The sequence below is a fragment of the Oncorhynchus kisutch genome, linkage group LG28 (genome assembly GCF_002021735.2).
Source record: "Oncorhynchus kisutch isolate 150728-3 linkage group LG28, Okis_V2, whole genome shotgun sequence".
NCBI classification, from domain to species: domain Eukaryota; kingdom Metazoa; phylum Chordata; class Actinopteri; order Salmoniformes; family Salmonidae; genus Oncorhynchus; species Oncorhynchus kisutch.
Genome location: NC_034201.2, coordinates 42,494,826 through 42,515,889, shown reverse-complemented (window position 1 = coordinate 42,515,889; position 21,064 = coordinate 42,494,826). Strand labels below are relative to the sequence as shown.

The window sequence follows — 21,064 nt, the reverse complement described above, 5'->3', positions numbered from 1 at the left end:
CTCAGCTCCTCTTCTCTCTCTTCTCAGCTCCTCTCGTCTCTAATCTCAGCTCCTCTTCTCTCTCTTCTCAGCTCCTCTCTCTTCTCAGCTCCTCTTCTCTCTCTTCTCAGCTCCTCTCCCTTCTCAGCTCCTCTCCTCTTCTCTCTCTTCTTAGCTCCTCTCCCTTCTCAGCTCCTCTCCTCTTCTCTCTCTTCTCAGCTTCTCTCCTCTCCTCTCTCTTCTCAGCTCCTCCCCTCTCTGCGTTCTTAGCTCCTCTTCTCTCCCTTCTCAGCTCCTCTCCTCTCTCTTCTTAGCTCCTCTTCTCTCTCTTTCTCAGCTCCTCTCCTCTCTCTTCTTTAGCTCCTCCCCCCTTCTTCTCAGCTCCTCCCCTCTCTCTTCTTAGCTCCTCTTCTCTCTCTTCTCAGCTCCTCTCGTCTCTCTTCTCAGCTCCTCTCCTCTCTCTTCTTAGCTCCTCTCCTCTCTCTTCACAGCTCCTCTCGTCTCTCTCCTCAGCTCCTCTCCTCTCTCTTCTCAGCTCCTCTCTTCTCTCTTCTCAGCTCCTCTCCTCTCTCTTCTTAGCTCCTCTCGTCTCTCTCCTTAGCTCCTCTTCTCTCCTCAGCTCCTCTCATCTCTCTTCTCAGCTCCTCTCGTCTCTCTTCGTAGCTCCTCTCCTCTCTCTTCTCAGCTCCTCTTCTCTCTCTTCTCAGCTCCTCTCGTCTCTCTTCTCAGCTCCTCTCGTCTCTCTTCTCAGCTCCTCTCGTCTCTCTTCTCAGCTCCTCTCGTCTCTCTTCTCAGCTCCTCTCGTCTCTCTTCTCAACTCCTCTCCTCTCTCTTCTCAGCTCCTCTCGTCTCTCTTCTCAGCTCCTCTCCTCTCTCTTCTTAGCTCCTCTCGTCTCTCTCCTTAGCTCCTCTTCTCTCTCTTCTCAGCTCCTCTCATCTCTCTTCTCAGCTCCTCTCGTCTCTCTTCTCAGCTCCTCTCTCTCTTCTTTTTCAGCTCCTCTCCTCTTTCTTCTCAGCTCCTCTCCTCTCTCTTCTCAGCTCCTCTCCTCTCTCTTCTCAGCTCCTCTCCTCTCTCTTATCAGTTCCTCTCCTCTTTCTTCTCAGCTCCTCTCCTCTCTCTCTTCTCAGCTCCTTCTCGTCTCTCTTTTCAAGCTCCTCTCCTCTTTCTTCTCAGCTCCTCTCCTCTCTCTTCTCAGCTCCTCTCCTCTCTCTTCTCAGCTCCTCTCCTCTCTCTTCTCAGTTCCTCTTATCTCTCTTCTCAGCTCCTCTCGTCTCTCTTCTCAGCTCCTCTCCTCTCTCTTCTCCGTTCCTCTCCTCTCTCTTCTCAGTTCCTCTCCTCTCTCTTCTCAGTTCCTCTCGTCTCTCTCTCAGCTCCTCTCGTCTCTCTTCTCAGCTCCTCTCCTCTCTCTTCTCAGTTCCTCTCCTCTCTCTTCTCAGCTCTTCTCCTCTTCTCAGCTCCCTCTCCCTCTCCTTCTCGGCTCCTCTCCTCTCTCTTCTCAGCTCCTCTCCTCTCTCTTATCAGCTCCTCTCCTTTCTCTTCTCAGCTCCTATTTTCTCTCTTCTCAGCTCTCTCCTCTCTCTTCTCAGCTCCTCTTCTCTTTCTTCTCAGCTCCGATTCTCTCTCTTCTCAGCTCCTCTCCTCTCTCTCTCTCTCTTCTCAGCTCCTCTTCTCTTCTTCTCAGCTCCTCTCGTCTCTCTTCTCAGCTCCTCTTCTCTCTCTTCTCAGCTCCTCTTCTCTCTCTTCTCAGCTCCTATTCTCTCTCTTCTCAGCTCCTCTCCTCTATCTTCTCAGCTCCTATTCTCTCTCTTCTCAGCTCCTCTTCTCTCTCTTCTCTCTCTTCACAGCTCCTCTCTTCTCTCTTCTCAGTTCCTCTCATCTCTCTTCTCAGCTCCTCTCGTCTCTCGTCTCAGCTCCTCTCCTCTCTCTTCTCAGTTCCTCTCCTCTCTCTTCTCAGCTCCTCCCCTCTCTTCTCAGCTCCTCTCCTCTCCCTTCTCAACTCCTCTCCTCTCTCTTCTCAGCTCCTCTCCTCTCTCTTCTCTCTCTTCTCAGCTCCTCTTCTCTCTCTTCTCAGCTCCTCTCCTCTCTCTTCTCAGCTCCTCTCCTCTCTCTTCTCTCTCTTCTCAGCTCCTCTTCTCTCTCTTCACAGCTCCTCTCGTCTCTCTCCTTAGCTCCTCTTCTCTCTTCTCAGCTCCTCTCATCTCTCTTCTCAGCTCCTCTCGTCTCTCTTCTCAGCTCCTCTCCTCTCTCTTCTCAGCTCCTCTCGTCTCTCTTGTCAGCTCCTCTCCGTCTTTCTTCTTCTAGCTCCTCTCCTCTCTCTTCTCAGCTCTCTCCTCTCTCTTCTCACTCCTCTCCTCCTCACCTCTCTCAGTTCCTCTTATCTCTCTCTCCAGCTCCTCTCGTCTCTCTTCTCAGCTCCTCTCCTCTCTCTTCTTCCGTTCCTCTTCGCTCTCCTCTTCCTCAGTTCCTCTCCTCTCTCTTCATAGTTCCTCTCCGTCTCTCTTCTTCAGCTTCCTCCTCGTTCTCTCTTCTCAGCTCCCTCCTCTCTCTTCATCAGTTCCTCTCCTCTCTCTTCTCCAGCTCTTTCTCCTCTTCTCAAGCTCCTCCTCTCTCCCTTCTCGGCTCCTCTCCTCTCCTCTTCTCAGCATCCTCTCCTCGTCTCTTATCAGCTCCTCTCCTTTCTCTTCTCAGCTCCTATTCTCTCTCTTCTCAGCTCCTCTCCTCTCTCTTCTCAGCTCTCTCATCTCTCTCTCAGCTCTCTCCTCTCTCTTCTCAGCTCCTCTTCTCTTTCTTCTCAGCTCCGATTCTCTCTCTTCTCAGCTCCTCTCCTCTCTCTTCTCTATCTTCTCAGCTCCTCTTCTCTCTCTTCTCAGCTCCTCTCAACTCTCTTCTCAGCTCCTCTTCTCTCTCTTCTCAGCTCCTCTTCTCTCTCTTCTCAGCTCCTATTATCTCTCTTCTCAGCTCCTCTCCTCTATCTTCTCAGCTCCTATTCTCTCTCTTCTCAGCTCCTCTTCTCTCTCTTCTCTCTCTTCACAGCTCCTCTCTTCTCTCTTCTCAGTTCCTCTCATCTCTCTTCTCAGCTCCTCTCGTCTCTCTTCTCAGCTCCTCTCCTCTCTCTTCTCAGTTCCTCTCCTCTCTCTTCTCAGCTCCTCCCCTCCCCTCTCTTCTCAGCTCCTCTCCTCTCCCTTCTCAGCTCCTCTCCTCTTCTCTTCTCAGCTCCTCTCCTCTCTCTTCTCTCTCTTCTCAGCTCCTCTTCTCTCTCTTCTCAGCTCCTCTTCTCTCTTCTCAGCTCCTCCCTCTCTCTTCTCTCTCTTCTCAGCTCCTCTTCTCTCTCTTCACAGCTCCTCTCCTCTCTCTTCCCAGCTCCTCTTCTCTCTCTTCTCAGCTCCTCTCCTCTCTCTTCTCAGCTCCTCTCCTCTCTCTTCTCTCTCTTCTCAGCCTCCTCTTCTCTCTCTTCACAGCTCCTCTCGTCTCTCTCCTTAGCTCCTCTCTCTCTCTTCTCAGCTCCTCTCATCTCTCTTCTCAGCTCCTCTCGTCTCTCTTCTCAGCTCCTCTCCTCTCTCTTCTCAGCTCCTCTCGTCTCTCTTTTCAGCTCCTCTCCTCTCTCTTCTCAGTTCCTCTTATCTCTCTTCTCAGCTCCTCTCGTCTCTCTTCTCAGCTCCTCTCCTCTCTCTTCTCCGTTCCTCTCGTCTCTCTTCTCAGTTCCTCTCCTCTCTCTTCTCAGTTCCTCTCGTCTCTTTCTCAGCTCCTCTCGTCTCTCTTCTCAGCTCCTCTCCTCTCTCTTCTCAGTTCCTCTCCTCTCTCTTTCAGCTCTTCTCCTCTTCTCAGCTCCTCTCCTCTCCCTTCTCGGCTCCTCTCCTCTCTCTTCTCAGCTCCTCTCCTCTCTCTTATCAGCTCCTCTCCTTTCTCTTCTCAGCTCCTATTCTCTCTCTTCTCAGCTCCTCTCCTCTCTCTTCTCAGCTCTCTCATCTCTCTTCTCAGCTCTCCTCTCTCTTCTCAGCTCCTCTTCTCTTTCTTCTCAGCTCCGATTCTCTCTCTTCTCAGCTCCTCTCCTCTCTCTTCTCTATCTTCTCAGCTCCTCTTCTCTCTCTTCTCAGCTCCTCTCAACTCTCTTCTCAGCTCCTCTTCTCTCTCTTCTCAGCTCCTCTTCTCTCTCTTCTCAGCTCCTATTCTCTCTCTTCTCAGCTCCTCTCCTCTATCTTCTCAGCTCCTATTCTCTCTCTTCTCAGCTCCTCTTCTCTCTCTTCTCTCTCTTCACAGCTCCTCTCTTCTCTCTTCTCAGTTCCTCTCATCTCTCTTCTCAGCTCCTCTCGTCTCTCTTCTCAGCTCCTCTCCTCTCTCTTCTCAGTTCCTCTCCTCTCTCTTCTCAGCTCCTCCCTCCCCTCTCTTCTCAGCTCCTCTCCTCTCCCTTCTCAGCTCCTCTCCTCTCTCTTCTCAGCTCCTCTCCTCTCTCTTCTCTCTCTTCTCAGCTCCTCTTCTCTCTCTTCTCAGCTCCTCTCCTCTCTCTTCTCTTCTCAGCTCCTCTCCTCTCTCTTCTCTCTCTTCTCAGCTCCTCTTCTCTCTCTTCACAGCTCCTCTCCTCACTCTTCCCAGCTCCTCTTCTCTCTCTTCTCAGCTCCTCTCCTCTCTCTTCTCAGCTCCTCTCCTCTCTCTTCTCTCTCTTCTCAGCTCCTCTTCTCTCTCTTCACAGCTCCTCTCGTCTCTCTCCTTAGCTCCTCTTCTCTCTCTTCTCAGCTCCTCTCATCTCTCTTCTCAGCTCCTCTCGTCTCTCTTCTCAGCTCCTCTCCTCTCTCTTCTCAGCTCTCTCGTCTCTCTTTTCAGCTCCTCTCCTCTTTCTTCTCAGCTCCTCTCCTCTCTCTTCTCAGCTCCTCTCCTCTCTCTTCTCAGCTCCTCTCCTCTCTCTTCTCAGTTCCTCTTATCTCTCTTCTTAGCTCCTCTCGTCTCTCTTCTCAGCTCCTCTCCTCTCTCTTCTCCGTTCCTCTCCTCTCTCTTCTCAGTTCCTCTCCTCTCTCTTCTCAGTTCCTCTCGTCTCTCTTCTCAGCTCCCTCCCGTCTCTCTTCTCAGCTCCTCTCCTCTCTCTTCTCAGTTCCTCTCCTCTCTTCTCAGCTCTTCTCCTCTTCTCAGCTCCTCTCCTCTCCCTTCTCGGCTCCTCTCCTCTCTCTTCTCAGCTCCTCTCCTTCTCTTATCAGCTCCTCTCCTTTCTCTTCTCAGCTCCTATTCTCTCTCTTCTCAGCTCCTCTCCTCTCTCTTCTCAGCTCTCTCCTCTCTCTTCTCAGCTCTCTCCTCTCTCTTCTCAGCTCCTCTTCTCTTTCTTCTCAGCTCCGATTCTCTCTCTTCTCAGCTCCTTCCTCTCTCTTCTCTCTCTTCTCAGCTCCTCTTCTCTCTCTTCTCAGCTCCTTTCGTCCTCTCTTCTCAGCTCCTCTTCTCTCTCTTCTCAGCTCCTCTTCTCTCTCTCTCAGCTCCTATTCTCTCTCTTCTCAGCTCCTCTCCTCTATCTTCTCAGCTCCTATTCTCTCTCTTCTCAGCTCCTCTTCTCTCTCTTCTCTCTCTTCACAGCTCCTCTCTTCTCTCTTCTCAGTTCCTCTCATCTCTCTTCTCAGCTCCTCTCGTCTCTCTTCTCAGTTCCTCTCATCTCTCTTCTCAGCTCCTCGTCTCTCTTCTCAGTTCCTCTCGTCTCTCTTCTCAGCTCCTCCCCGTCTCTCTTCTCAGCTCCTCTCCTCTCTCTTCTCAGTTCCTCTCCTCTCTCTTCTCAGCTCTTCTCCTCTTCTCAGCTCCTCTCCTCTCCCTTCTCGGCTCCTCTCCTCTCTCTTCTCAGCTCCTCTCCTCTCTCTTATCAGCTCCTCTCCTTTCTCTTCTCAGCTCCTATTCTCTCTCTTCTCAGCTCCTCTCCTCTCTCTTCTCAGCTCTCTCCTCTCTCTTCTCAGCTCTCTCCTCTCTCTTCTCAGCTCCTCTTCTCTTTCTTCTCAGCTCCGATTCTCTCTCTTCTCAGCTCCTCTCCTCTCTCTTCTCTCTCTTCTCAGCTCCTCTTCTCTCTCTTCTCAGCTCCTCTCGTCTCTCTTCTCAGCTCCTCTTCTCTCTCTTCTCAGCCTCCTCTTCTCTCTCTTCTCAGCTCCCTATTCTCTCTCTTCTCAGCTCCTCTCCTCTATCTTCTCAGCTCCCATTCTCTCTCTTCTCAGCTCCTCTTCTCTCTCTTCTCTCTCTTCACAGCTCCTCTCTTCTCTCTTCTCAGTTCCTCTCATCTCTCTTCTCAGCTCCTCTCGTCTCTCTTCTCAGTTCCTCTCATCTCTCTTCTCAGCTCCTCTCGTCTCTCTTCTCAGCTCCTCTCCTCTCTCTTCTCAGTTCCTCTCCTCTCTCTTCTCAGCTCCTCCCCTCCCCTCTCTTCTCAGCTCCTCTCCTCTCCCCTTCTCAGCTCCTCTCCTCTCTCTTCTCAGCTCCTCTCCTCTCTCTTCTCTCTCTTCTCAGCTCCTCTTCTCTCTCTTCTCAGCTCCTCTCCTCTCTCTTCTCAGCTCCTCTCCTCTCTCTTCTCTCTCTTCTCAGCTCCTCTTCTCTCTCTTCACAGCTCCTCTCCTCTCTCTTCCCAGCTCCTCTTCTCTCTCTTCTCAGCTCCTCTCCTCTCTCTTCTCAGCTTCCTCTCCTCTCTTCTTCTCTCTCTTCTCAGCTCCTCTTCTCTCTCTTCACAGCTCCTCTCGTCTCTCTCCTTAGCTCCTCTTCTCTCTCTTCTCAGCTCCTCTCATCTCTCTTCTCAGCTCCTCTCGTCTCTCTTCTCAGCTCCTCTCCTCTCTCTTCTCAGCTCCTCTCGTCTCTCTTTTCAGCTCCTCTCCTCTCTCTTCTCAGTTCCTCTTATCTCTCTTCTCAGCTCCTCTCGTCTCTCTTCTCAGCTCCTCTCCTCTCTCTTCTCCGTTCCTCTCGTCTCTCTTCTCAGTTCCTCTCCTCTCTCTTCTCAGTTCCTCTCGTCTCTCTTCTCAGCTCCTCTCGTCTCTCTTCTCAGCTCCTCTCCTCTCTCTTCTCAGTTCCTCTCCTCTCTCTTCTCAGCTCTTCTCCTCTTCTCAGCTCCTCTCCTCTCCCTTCTCGGCTCCTCTCCTCTCTCTTCTCAGCTCCTCTCCTCTCTCTTATCAGCTCCTCTCCTTTCTCTTCTCAGCTCCTATTCTCTCTCTTCTCAGCTCCTCTCCTCTCTCTTCTCAGCTCTCTCATCTCTCTTCTCAGCTCTCTCCTCTCTCTTCTCAGCTCCTCTTCTCTTTCTTCTCAGCTCCGATTCTCTCTCTTCTCAGCTCCTCTCCTCTCTCTTCTCTATCTTCTCAGCTCTCCTTCTCTCTCTTCTCAGCTCCTCTCAACTCTCTTCTCAGCTCCTCTTCTCTCTCTTCTCAGCTCCTCTTCTCTCTCTTCTCAGCTCTATTCTCTCTCTTCTCAGCTCCTCTCCTCTATCTTCTCAGCTCCTATTCCTCTCTTCTCAGCTCCTCTTCTCTCTCTTCTCTCTCTTCACAGCTCCTCTCTTCTCTCTCTCAGTTCTCTCATCTCTTTCTCAGCTCCTCTCGTCTCTCTTCTCAGCTCCTCTCCTCTCTCTTCTCAGTTCCTCTCTCTCTCTTCTCAGCTCCTCCCCTCCCCCTCTTCTCCAGCTCCTCTCCTCTCCCTTCTCAGCTCCTCTCCTCTCTCCTTCTCAGCTCCTCTCTCTCCTTCTCTCTCTTCCAGCTCCTCTTCTCTCTCTTCTCAGCTCCTCTCCTCTCTCTTCTCTTCTCAGCTCCTCTCCTCTCTTCTCTCTCTTCTCAGCTTCTTCTCTCTCTTCACAGCTCCTCTCCTCACTCTTCCCAGCTCCTCTTCTCTCTCTTCTCAGCTCCTCTCCTCTCTCTTCTCAGCTCCTCTCCTCTCTCTTCTCTCTCTTCTCAGCTCCTCTTCTCTCTCTTCACAGCTCCTCTCGTCTCTCTCCTTAGCTCCTCTTCTCTCTCTTCTCAGCTCCTCTCATCTCTCTTCTCAGCTCCTCTCGTCTCTCTTCTCAGCTCCTCTCCTCTCTCTTCTCAGCTCCTCTCGTCTCTCTTTTCAGCTCCTCTCCTCTTTCTTCTCAGCTCCTCTCCTCTCTCTTCTCAGCTCCTCTCCTCTCTCTTCTCAGCTCCTCTCCTCTCTCTTCTCAGTTCCTCTTATCTCTCTTCTTAGCTCCTCTCGTCTCTCTTCTCAGCTCCTCTCCTCTCTCTTCTCCGTTCCTCTCCTCTCTCTTCTCAGTTCCTCTCCTCTCTCTTCTCAGTTCCTCTCGTCTCTCTTCTCAGCTCCTCCCGTCTCTCTTCTCAGCTCCTCTCCTCTCTCTTCTCAGTTCCTCTCCTCTCTCTTCTCAGCTCTTCTCCTCTTCTCAGCTCCTCTCCTCTCCCTTCTCGGCTCCTCTCCTCTCTCTTCTCAGCTCCTCTCCTCTCTCTTATCAGCTCCTCTCCTTTCTCTTCTCAGCTCCTATTCTCTCTCTTCTCAGCTCCTCTCCTCTCTCTTCTCAGCTCTCTCCTCTCTCTTCTCAGCTCTCTCCTCTCTCTTCTCAGCTCCTCTTCTCTTTCTTCTCAGCTCCGATTCTCTCTCTTCTCAGCTCCTCTCCTCTCTCTTCTCTCTCTTCTCAGCTCCTCTTCTCTCTCTTCTCAGCTCCTCTCGTCTCTCTTCTCAGCTCCTCTTCTCTCTCTTCTCAGCTCCTCTTCTCTCTCTTCTCAGCTCCTATTCTCTCTCTCTCAGCTCCTCTCCTCTATCTTCTCAGCTCCTATTCTCTCTCTTCTCAGCTCCTCTTCTCTCTCTTCTCTCTCTTCACAGCTCCTCTCTTCTCTCTTCTCAGTTCCTCTCATCTCTCTTCTCAGCTCCTCTCGTCTCTCTTCTCAGCTCCTCTCCTCTCTCTTCTCAGTTCCTCTCGTCTCTCTTCTCAGCTCCTCCCGTCTCTCTTCTCAGCTCCTCTCCTCTCTCTTCTCAGTTCCTCTCCTCTCTCTTCTCAGCTCTTCTCCTCTTCTCAGCTCCTCTCCTCTCCCTTCTCGGCTCCTCTCCTCTCTCTTCTCAGCTCCTCTCCTCTCTCTTATCAGCTCCTCTCCTTTCTCTTCTCAGCTCCTATTCTCTCTCTTCTCAGCTCCTCTCCTCTCTCTTCTCAGCTCTCTCCTCTCTCTTCTCAGCTCTCTCCTCTCTCTTCTCAGCTCCTCTTCTCTTTCTTCTCAGCTCCGATTCTCTCTCTTCTCAGCTCCTCTCCTCTCTCTTCTCTCTCTTCTCAGCTCCTCTTCTCTCTCTTCTCAGCTCCTCTCGTCTCTCTTCTCAGCTCCTCTTCTCTCTCTTCTCAGCTCCTCTTCTCTCTCTTCTCAGCTCCTATTATCTCTCTTCTCAGCTCCTCTCCTCTATCTTCTCAGCTCCTATTCTCTCTCTTCTCAGCTCCTCTTCTCTCTCTTCTCTCTCTTCACAGCTCCTCTCTTCTCTCTTCTCAGTTCCTCTCATCTCTCTTCTCAGCTCCTCTCGTCTCTCTTCTCAGCTCCTCTCCTCTCTCTTCTCAGTTCCTCTCCTCTCTCTTCTCAGCTCCTCCCCTCTCTTCTCAGCTCCTCTCCTCTCCCTTCTCAGCTCCTCTCCTCTCTCTTCTCAGCTCCTCTCCTCTCTCTTCTCTCTCTTCTCAGCTCCTCTTCTCTCTCTTCTCAGCTCCTCTCCTCTCTCTTCTCAGCTCCTCTCCTCTCTCTTCTCTCTCTTCTCAGCTCCTCTTCTCTCTCTTCACAGCTCCTCTCCTCTCTCTTCCCAGCTCCTCTCCTCTCTCTTCTCAGCTCCTCTCCTCTCTCTTCTCAGCTCCTCTCCTCTCTCTTCTCAGCTCCTCTCCTCTCTCTTCTCAGCTCCTCTCCTCTCTCTTCTCTCTCTTCTCAGCTCCTCTTCTCTCTCTTCTCAGCTCCTCTTCTCTCTCTTCTCAGCTCCTCTCTCTTCTCAGCTCCTCTTCTCTCTCTTCTCAGCTCCTCTCCCTTCTCAGCTCCTCTCCTCTTCTCTCTCTTCTCAGCTCCTCTCCCTTCTCAGCTCCTCTCCTCTTCTCTCTCTTCTCAGCTTCTCTCCTCTCCTCTCTCTTCTCGGGCTCCTCCCCTCTCTCTTCTTAGCTCCTCTTCTCTCCCTTCTCAGCTCCTCTCCTCTCTCTTCTTAGCTCCTCTTCTCTCTCTTCTCAGCTCCTCTCCTCTCTCTTCTTAGCTCCTCCCCTCTCTCTTATCAGCTCCTCCCCTCTCTCTTCTTAGCTCCTCTTCTCTCTCTTCTCAGCTCCTCTCCTCTCTCTTCTTAGCTCCTCCCCTCTCTCTTCTCAGATCCTCTTCTCTCTCTTCTCAGATCCTCTTCTCTCTCTACTCAGCTCCTCTTCTCTCTCTTCTCTCTCTTCTCAGCTCCTCTCCTCTCTCTCCTCAGCTCCTCCCCTCTCTCTTCTCAGATCCTCTTCTCTCTCTTCTCAGATCCTCTTCTCTCTCTACTCAGCTCCTCTTCTCTCTCTTCTCTCTCTTCTCAGCTCCTCTCCTCTCTCTCCACAGCTCCTCTCCTCTCTCTCCTCAGCTCCTCTCCTCTCCTCTCTCTTCTCAGCTCCTCTCCTCTCTCTCCTCAGCTCCTCTCCTCTCTCTCCTCAGCTCCTCTCCTCTTCTCTCTCTTCTCAGCTCCTCTCTTTTCTCAGCTCCTCTCCTCTTCTCTCTCTTCTCAGCTCCTCTCTTTTCTCAGCTCCTCTCTTTTCTCAGCTCCTCTTCTCTCTCTTTACATAATGTTCTGGTCTGCAGCACTGTGGGAAGCCAGGACCCGGGATGGCCCCTTCCTTCCCTCCCTCCCACCTTGGACAGAAATATCGGACGGGTCCCGCAGAGTTCTCACGACACACGCTGCTATTCATTAAACATCCCCCGGCCAGAGGCAGTAAATACTACGTTAAGCTCTTAGGGCCACTCTGTGTGTTTTTGTGTTGTTCAAGTGGAATCTGTTCTTTCAAATTCCAGGGAGGGAGGGAGAGAGAGAGGGTGTTGGTAGTGATAGCGAGGCAGGGCGGGCAGGGAGGAGAGGGCATGATGGTCTTTGACTGTATGGTGTATATGGGTAGCACAATCGCTAAGGATAATGTCTACCAGTGTAGTGTTCTGTTTTGCATCCAAGTCTTAGGTGGTGAATTGAAAGGCCACATTTGTTTCCAATGATCAGCTGATTGTCATGTATATGTCAGACAGAGCATTGGGCTCCAACCTCCAAACAAGTCTGCATTCCAAATTGCACCGTGTTCCCTAGATAGTGTGCTAATTCTGAGCGGAGTCCTTTAGGGTCCTGGTCAAATTCAAATTCAATGCCTATATGGAATAGGGTACCATTTGGGACACAGGACATGTTACAGAGAGACAGGAAGTCCTATTTCCATCCGCACTAACAGCCCTGTTTGGCTGGACCACAGCCCTGTTTGGCTGGATCACAGCCCTGTTTGACTGGACCACAGCCCTGTTTGACTGGACCACAGCCCTGTTTGACTGGACCACAGCCCTGTTTGACTGTACCACAGCCCCTGTTTGGCTGGACCACAGCCCTGTTTGACTGGACCACAGCCCTGTTTGACTGGACCACAGCCCTGTTTGGCTGGACCACAGCCCTGTTTGACTGGACCACAGCCCTGTTTGACTGTACCACAGCCCCTGTTTGGCTGGACCACAGTCCTGTTTGGCTGGACCACAGTCCTGTTTGACTGGACCACAGTCCTGTTTGACTGGACCACAGCCCTGTTTGACTGGACCACAGCCCCTGTTTGACTGGACCACAGCCCTGTTTGACTGGACCACAGCCCTGTTTGACTGGATCACAGCCCTGTTTGACTGGACCACAGCCCTGTTTGACTGGACCACAGCCCTGTTTGACTGGACCACAGCCCTGTTTGACTGGACCACAGCCCTGTTTGACTGGACCACAGTCCTGTTTGACTGGACCACAGCCCTATTTGACTGGACCACAGCCCTGTTTGACTGGACCACAGCCCTGTTTGACTGGACCACAGCCCTGTTTGACTGGACCACAGCCCTGTTTGACTCTAAAACACCCTGGAACGGCAGTGAAAATACATACTTGATTACTACATATGAGGTGATATGTTGTCACACAAAGGAAAATAAATGTTAACCAAAATCAAGCTAAATGCTGATATGGATTATTTGGAACAGAAGCGAACGGGCTGGAAGTTGAAGTCCAATCACCTAACCCTCACCTTACCCTCACCTTACCCTCACCTTACCCTAACCGAACCTTACCCTCACCTTACCCTCACCTACCCTCACCTTACCCTCACTTTACCCTCACTTTACCCTCACCTTACCCTCACCTTACCCTCACTTTACCCTCACCGTACCCTAACCTAACCTTACCCTCACCTACCCTCACCTTACCCTCACCTACCCTCACCTTACCCTCACCGTACCCTAACCTAACCGTACCCTCACCTTACCCTCACCTACCCTCACCTTACCCTCACCGTACCCTAACCTAACCTTACCCTCACCTTACCCTCACCTACCCTCACCTTACCCTCACTTTACCCTCACTTTACCCTCACCTTACCCTCACCTTACCCGCACCTTACCCTCACTTTACCCTCACCTTACCCGCACCTTACCCTCACTTTACCCTCACCGTACCCTCACCTCACCTTACCCTCACCGTACCCTAACCTAACCTTACCCTCACTGTACCCTCACTGTACCCTCACCTTACCCTCACTGTACCCTCACCTTACCCTCACCTTACCCTCACCTTACTCTAACCTTACCCTCACTTTACCCTCACTGTACCCTCACCTAACCCTCACCTTACCATCACCTCACCTTACCCTCACTGTACCCTCACCTTACCCTCACTGTACCCTCACTGTACCCTCACCTTACCCTCACCTACCCTAACCTTACCCTCACCTTACCCTCACTGTACCCTCACCTTACCCTCACCCTACCCCCACTGTACCCTCACCTTACCCTCACCTTACCCTCACCGTACCCTCACCTTACCCTCACCTTACCCTCACTTTACCCTCACCTAACCCTCACCTTACCCTCACCTTATCCTCACCTTACCCTCACCGTACCCTCACCTTACCCTCACCTTACCCTCACCTTACCCTCACCGTACCCCCCCGTACCCTCACCGTACCCTCACCTTATCCTCATCTGGGTAACTTCTGTGGATTTCATTTTCTTATCATGCAGGAAGTGACGTGTGATACATATTACAGGGTACATCTGTAAAAGAGACCTAGATCTCAGCATGAGTCCCTGACTCCCTGTGTGGAGGGAGACGTGATCCAGACGTGATCCAGACCACAGTAGGAACACTCTCTCCAGGGCAGATCTAGTGGGCCTCTGTGATGACCAGTGCCAACCCAACCTTGCTTCAAAAAACAACTCCTCAACCTGTTTCTAATATAATCTTTGCCCCCCTCCTTCTGCAGGCTATTGTTTATGAAGGGCAAGACAAGAACCCTGAGATGTGCCGAGTGTTACTGACACACGAGATCATGTGCAGGTAAGAAGCTCTGCTGTTCTGCTTCTCCTCCTGTCTGCTGCTACAATATACTACACTATAATACACTCAGGGGTGGATTGGCTATCTGATAATTCTGGCAAATGCCAGATGGGCTGGATATTGTTTTTGTTGGATAGACTGGTCAAAATGGACACACACCAAAATATGTTTTTATATTTAAAAAAATATTTAAAAAAATGAAAAAAGTGACATGGGCCTATTAAGATTTATTTTTAAAGATTTGTTTTTCCCAAAATATTTGTAAAGATTTCTCTGTAATACTAATCAATAATATGCCTTTGGTGGATCAGTGGATAGTGGTTATCTTATCTTATCTGACCTGAGGTTACGCAAACTCACATTCAAACATGGCATCAGGACAGACACCTGCTTCCAACTCTGTTATCAGTTAGACAGTCAAGATCATGGATTGTAAAAAACCGAAAGGGTGCCTATAAATGTAGAAAGAGCACATTCTAGATTGTCACCTCACTCAAAACTTCCTTTTTTTGGGGGGGGGGGCAAAAACCATGATTTAGTCAAACAGTAAAGTGCATTATCCTCGTGATTCCTGTAATGAAAGTGCCTGCCCTGACCCTGTGCCCTCGCTGGGGCCTGCTGCTGTGACAAGTGAGCCACTCCTCTCTATCCCCGTTTGCCCCTGACTACACTACACTACACTACACTACACTACACTACACCTCTCAACCATAAATGTACAGTACGTTCATATCGTTGTCTACACTGATACCAAGACCTCACCTTGTATATGGTAGTTGTTTCATCCAGGCTCAGCCTTACTACAGCGAAGCAGGTCACCCCTCCCCTGCAGGGAATAACAGAGAGGAAAAGTAGAGGAAGATGAGTTTTGCTATCAAATGTTGTACCTTTAATTAAAATCTCAAGATTAATTTGCTTGGAATTGGGTTGTGAGGATAGAGTCTTTCCTTTTTATAGAGGAATTTGAACAGTTCTCTCCCCCCCCCCCCCCTAAAAATACCTCTCTGATGCCTGGTTAATTAGGACATGCAGAAAGTCATTACTCAGTTTGAATTATCCTGTTGTTCAGCTGCTAACAAATGGGCCTTCCCTATCATTGTGATATATATGCAGGACATATATGTAAACATGTGTGTGTGTATATATATATATATATACACACACACACACACACACACACACACACACACACACACACACACACACACACACACACACACACACACACACACACACACACACACACACACACACACACACACACACACACACACAAAGACAAAGACACACACACACACAAAGACAAAGACACACACTCCCCCTTCGTACTCATATTTAGAACAGAAGTGATTCTCTGACCTTTCTTCAGAACAAAGTTAACTTGTACTCTTTCATTTGGGATAGTCACATGATTAATAGTAGCATTAGAAATGTACAATTATTATACAATATGCTTTTTAGTATGTGGTTTAGAGCCCATCAGTACATGCCACCACCACAGTTGTACCATATAACCATTTCCCATAGCAGTGTTGGGTTGAGGCCCATAGCTCCACAGTGTTGGGTTGAGGCCCATAGCTCCACAGTGTTGGGTTGAGGCCCATAGCTCCACAGTGTTGGGTTGAGGCCCATAGCTCCACAGTGTTGGGTTGAGGCCCATAGCTCCGCAGTGTTGGGTTGAGGCCCATAGCTCCACAGTGTTGGGTTGAGGCCCATAGCTCCACAGTGTTGGGTTGAGGCCCATAGCTCCACAGTGTTGGGTTGAGGCCCATAGCTCCACAGTGTTGGGTTGAGGCCCATAGCTCCACAGTGTTGGGTTGAGGCCCATAGCTCTACAGTGTTGGGTTGAGGCCCATAGCTCTACAGTGTTGGGTTGAGGCCCATAGCTCCACAGTGTTGGGTTGAGGCCTATAGCTCCACAGTGTTTGGTTGAGGCACATAGCTCTACAGTGTTGGGTTGAGGCCTATAGCTCCACAGTGTTGGGTTGAGGCACATAGCTCTACAGTGTTGGGTTGAGGCCCATAGCTCCACAGTGTTGGGTTGAGGCCCATAGCGCCACAGTGTTGGGTTGAGGCCCATAGCTCCACAGTGTTGGGTTGAGGCACATAGCTCCACAGTGTTGGGTTGAGGCACATAGCTCCACAGTGTTGGGTTGAGGCACATAGCTCCACAGTGTTGGGTTGAGGCACATAGCTCTATAGTGTTGGGTTGAGGCACATAGCTCTATAGTATTGGGTTGAGGCCCATAGCTCTATAGTGTTGGGTTGAGGCCCATAGCTCTATAGTGTTGGGTTGAGGCCCATAGCTCCACAGTGTTGGGTTGAGGCACATAGCTCTACAGTATTAGGTTGAGGCCCATAGCTCCACAGTGTTGGGTTGAGGCTCATAGCTCTATAGAGTTGGGTTGAGGCCCATAGCTCCACAGTGTTGGGTTGAGGCACATAGCTCCACAGTGTTGGGTTGTAGTGTTGGGTTGAGGCACATAGCTCCCCAGTGTTGGGTTGAGGCCCATAGCTCCACAGTGTTGGGTTGAGGCACATAGCTCCACAGTGTTGGGTTGAGGCACATAGCACTATAGTGTTGGGTTGAGACCCATAGCTCTATAGTGTTGGGTTGAGGCCCATATCTCCTCAGTGTTGGATTGTAGTGTTGGGTTGAGGCCCAAAGCTCCCCAATGTTGGGTTGTAGTGTTGGGTTGAGTCACATAGCTCAACAGTGTTGGGTTGAGACCCATAGCTCTATAGTGTTGGGTTGCGGCCCGTAGCTCTACAGTATTAGGTTGAGGCCCATAGCTCCCCAGTGTTGGGTTGGGGCCCATAGCTCCACAGTGTTGGGTTGAGGCACATAGCTCTATAGTGTTGGGTTGAGACCCATAGCTCTATAGTGTTGGGTTGAGGCCCATAGCTCTACAGTATTAGGTTGAGGCACATAGCTCCACAGTGTTGGGTTGAGGCCCATAGCTCCACAGTGTTGGGTTGAGGCACATAGCTCCACAGTGTTGGGTTGAGGCACATAGCTCTATAGTGTTGGGTTGAGACCCATAGCTCTATAGTGTTGGGTTGAGGCCCATAGCTCTATAGTGTTGGGTTGAGGCACATAGCTCTATAGTGTTGGGTTGAGACCCATAGCTCTATAGTGTTGGGTTGAGGCCCATAGCTCTATAGTGTTGGGTTGAGGCCCATAGCTCTATAGTGTTGGGTTGAGGCCCATAGCTCTATAGTGTTGGGTTGAGGCCCATAGCTCTATAGTGTTGGGTTGAGGCCCATAGCTCCGCAGTGTTGGGTTGAGGCACATAGCTCTACAGTATTAGGTTGAGGCCCATAGCTCCACAGTGTTGGTTTGAGGCTCATAGCTCTATAGAGTTGGGTTGAGGCCCATAGCTCCACAGTGTTGGGTTGAGGCACATAGCTCCACAGTGTTGGGTTGTAGTGTTGGGTTGAGGCACATAGCTCCCCAGTGTTGGGTTGAGGCCCATAGCTCCACAGTGTTGGGTTGAGGCACATAGCTCCACAGTGTTGGGTTGAGGCACATAGCTCCACAGTGTTGGGTTGAGGCACATAGCTCTATAGTGTTGGGTTGAGACCCCTAGCTCTATAGTGTTGGGTTGTGGCCCATATCTCCTCAGTGTTGGATTTTAGGGTTGGGTTGAGGCCCAAAGCTCCCCAATGTTGGGTTGTAGTGTTGGGTTGAGTCACATAGCTCAACAGTGTTGGGTTGAGACCCATAGCTCTATAGTGTTGGGTTGAGGCCCATAGCTCTATAGTGTTGGGTTGAGGCCCATAGCTCTATAGTGTTGGGTTGAGGCCCATAGCTCCACAGTGTTGGGTTGAGGCACATAGCTCTACAGTATTAGGTTGAGGCCCATAGCTCCACAGTGTTGGGTTGAGGCTCATAGCTCTATAGAGTTGGGTTGAGGCCCATAGCTCCACAGTGTTGGGTTGAGGCACATAGCTCCACAGTGTTGGGTTGTAGTGTTGGGTTGAGGCACATAGCTCCCCAGTGTTGGGTTGAGGCCCATAGCTCCACAGTGTTGGGTTGAGGCACATAGCTCCACAGTGTTGGGTTGAGGCACATAGCTCCACAGTGTTGGGTTGAGGCACATAGCTCTATAGTGTTGGGTTGAGACCCATAGCTCTATAGTGTTGGGTTGAGGCCCATATCTCCTCAGTGTTGGATTGTAGTGTTGGGTTGAGGCCCAAAGCTCCCCAATGTTGGGTTGTAGTGTTGGGTTGAGTCACATAGCTCAACAGTGTTGGGTTGAGACCCATAGCTCTATAGTGTTGGGTTGCGGCCTGTAGCTCTACAGTATTAGGTTGAGGCCCATAGCTCCCCAGTGTTGGGTTGGGGCCCATAGCTCCACAGTGTTGGGTTGAGGCACATAGCTCTATAGTGTTGGGTTGAGACCCATAGCTCTATAGTGTTGGGTTGAGGCCCATAGCTCTACAGTATTAGGTTGAGGCACATAGTTCCACAGTGTTGGGTTGAGGCCCATAGCTCCACAGTGTTGGGTTGAGGCACATAGCTCCACAGTGTTGGGTTGAGGCACATAGCTCTATAGTGTTGGGTTGAGACCCATAGCTCTATAGTGTTGGGTTGAGGCCCATATCTCCTCAGTGTTGGATTGTAGTGTTGGGTTGAGGCCCAAAGCTCCCCAATGTTGGGTTGTAGTGTTGGGTTGAGTCACATAGCTCAACAGTGTTGGGTTGAGACCCATAGCTCTATAGTGTTGGGTTGCGGCCCGTAGCTCTACAGTATTAGGTTGAGACCCATAGCTCCCCAGTGTTGGGTTGGGGCCCATAGCTCCACAGTGTTGGGTTGAGGCACATAGCTCTATAGTGTTGGGTTGAGACCCATAGCTCTATAGTGTTGGGTTGAGGCCCATAGCTCCACAGTGTTGGGTTGAGGCCCATAGCTCCACAGTGTTGGGTTGAGGCACATAGCTCCACAGTGTTGGGTTGAGGCACATAGCTCTATAGTGTTGGGTTGAGACCCATAGCTCTATAGTGTTGGGTTGAGGCCCATAGCTCTACAGTATTAGGTTGAGGCCCATAGCTCCCCAGTGTTGGGTTGTGGCCCATAGCTCTACAGTATTAGGTTGAGGCCCATAGCTCCACAGTGTTGGGTTGAGGCTCATAGCTCCATAGTGTTGGGTTGAGGCCCATAGCTCTATAGTGGGTTGAGGCTCATAGCTCTATAGTGTTGGGTTGAGGCCCATAGCTCTATAGTGGGTTGAGGCCCATAGCTCTATAGTGGGTTGAGGCCCATAGCTCGAGAGTGGGTTGAGGCCCATAGCTCCACAGTGTTGGGTTGAGGCCCATATCTCTATAGTGGGTTGAGGCTCATAGCTCCACAGTGTTGGGTTGAGGCCCATAGCTCTATAGTGGGTTGAGGCCCATAGCTCCACAGTGTTGGGTTGAGGCCCATAGCTCCACAGTGTTGGGTTGAGGCCTATAGCTCTATAGTGGGTTGAGGCCCATAGCTCCACAGTGTTGGGTTGAGGCTCATAGCTCAATAGTGTTGGTTTGAGGCCCAGTCTGCGAGACACAACCATGGAGATGTGGATGCATCAGACAGCGATTTTTTTTTTGTTGCTCTATAGTGGGTTGAGGCCCATAGCTCGAGAGTGGGTTGAGGCCCATAGCTCCACAGTGTTGGGTTGAGGCCCATATCTCTATAGTGGGTTGAGGCTCATAGCTCCACAGTGTTGGGTTGAGGCCCATAGCTCTATAGTGGGTTGAGGCCCATAGCTCCACAGTGTTGGGTTGAGGCACATAGCTCCACAGTGTTGGGTTGAGGCACATAGCTCTATAGTGTTGGGTTGAGACCCATAGCTCTATAGTGTTGGGTTGAGGCCCATATCTCCTCAGTGTTGGATTGTAGTGTTGGGTTGAGGCCCAAAGCTCCCCAATGTTGGGTTGTAGTGTTGGGTTGAGTCACATAGCTCAACAGTGTTGGGTTGAGTCCCATAGCTCTATAGTGTTGGGTTGCGGCCCGTAGCTCTACAGTATTAGGTTGAGACCCATAGCTCCCCAGTGTTGGGTTGGGGCCCATAGCTCCACAGTGTTGGGTTGAGGCACATAGCTCTATAGTGTTGGGTTGAGACCCATAGCTCTATAGTGTTGGGTTGAGGCCCATAGCTCCACAGTGTTGGGTTGAGGCCCATAGCTCCACAGTGTTGGGTTGAGGCACATAGCTCCACAGTGTTGGGTTGAGGCACATAGCTCTATAGTGTTGGGTTGAGACCCATAGCTCTATAGTGTTGGGTTGAGGCCCATAGCTCTACAGTATTAGGTTGAGGCCCATAGCTCCCCAGTGTTGGGTTGTGGCCCATAGCTCTACAGTATTAGGTTGAGGCCCATAGCTCCACAGTGTTGGGTTGAGGCTCATAGCTCCATAGTGTTGGGTTGAGGCCCATAGCTCTATAGTGGGTTGAGGCTCATAGCTCTATAGTGTTGGGTTGAGGCCCATAGCTCTATAGTGGGTTGAGGCCCATAGCTCTATAGTGGGTTGAGGCCCATAGCTCGAGAGTGGGTTGAGGCCCATAGCTCCACAGTGTTGGGTTGAGGCCCATATCTCTATAGTGGGTTGAGGCTCATAGTTCCACAGTGTTGGGTTGAGGCCCATAGCTCTATAGTGGGTTGAGGCCCATAGCTCCACAGTGTTGGGTTGAGGCCCATAGCTCCACAGTGTTGGGTTGAGGCCTATAGCTCTATAGTGGGTTGAGGCCCATAGCTCCACAGTGTTGGGTTGAGGCTCATAGCTCAATAGTGTTGGTTTGAGGCCCAGTCTGCGAGACACAACCATGGAGATGTGGATGCATCAGACAGTGATTTTGGGGATGCCAGTCCAACGTGTCATGAACCACTCCCCAAGTCTCTCCACCAGTCTCTCCCCTCCCTCAGCCTCTCCCAAGTCCCCTCCCCCAGAACATTTGTCTGTTCACCATTAATCAGTACTGTTAATTGCCATTCACCACCATTAGCCATATGTTGCCAAGCCAGCTTGAGACGTACAGTAAGAGCTTAGTCCTTTCATTTGACAAACTCAGTAATAGAATGAGCTTTCCAACGCTTTTATAAAGAAGACACACATGTATTTAAGGTCATACACAATTTTGTGTGGACCAACAAAAAAAGTTATTTCCAAATGATAACATTCACTAATTAATAATGTAACAAATTGGGATTTATTGTTTTGGTTTAAGCGAGAGCCAGTGAGCTGAAATCATTTGTCATGGTGTTGAGTATTTTTCTTTTACAAGGGTTAGAGGTCCCGGTATGGTAGCAGTGTCCTCACACCAACAGCCATCAATTCATCCTGTTAATTACATGAGGCGATTTAGATGTATTTTCTTCAAAAGCTGCGGCAGGAAGGAAGCGTTGAGATTAAAGATGTGATTTCCTTTGGATGTCCTGCGGGACCGAATGGAAGTTAACAGGAAAAGAAAATATCCCCCTCAACAAAGCTGGTGAAGGCATGTACTAATTAGCATAATTTTTGTTGGTGGAAGGGGAGAGGGTAATGGGGGGGGGGGGTAAGAAGAAGAAAATCCTGTCTCCCATGGGTGCTGCCTGAAGATTGGATTGCAGGGAAACCACTAATCAATTCTA

The 21,064-nt window shown here is 50.6% G+C and overlaps 1 protein-coding gene across 1 annotated transcript in view; it reads left to right on the top strand.

Moving 5' to 3' along the window:
* The window catches only part of LOC109880020 (uncharacterized), a 234,318-nt gene that overhangs the window by 18,557 nt on the left and 194,697 nt on the right, over nucleotides 1–21,064 (top strand). Inside the window, exon 5 of the mRNA XM_031807688.1 lies at nucleotides 13,380–13,453. Coding sequence (XP_031663548.1) covers nucleotides 13,380–13,453 — 74 coding nt within the window. The remainder of the gene's footprint in view (nucleotides 1–13,379; nucleotides 13,454–21,064) is intronic.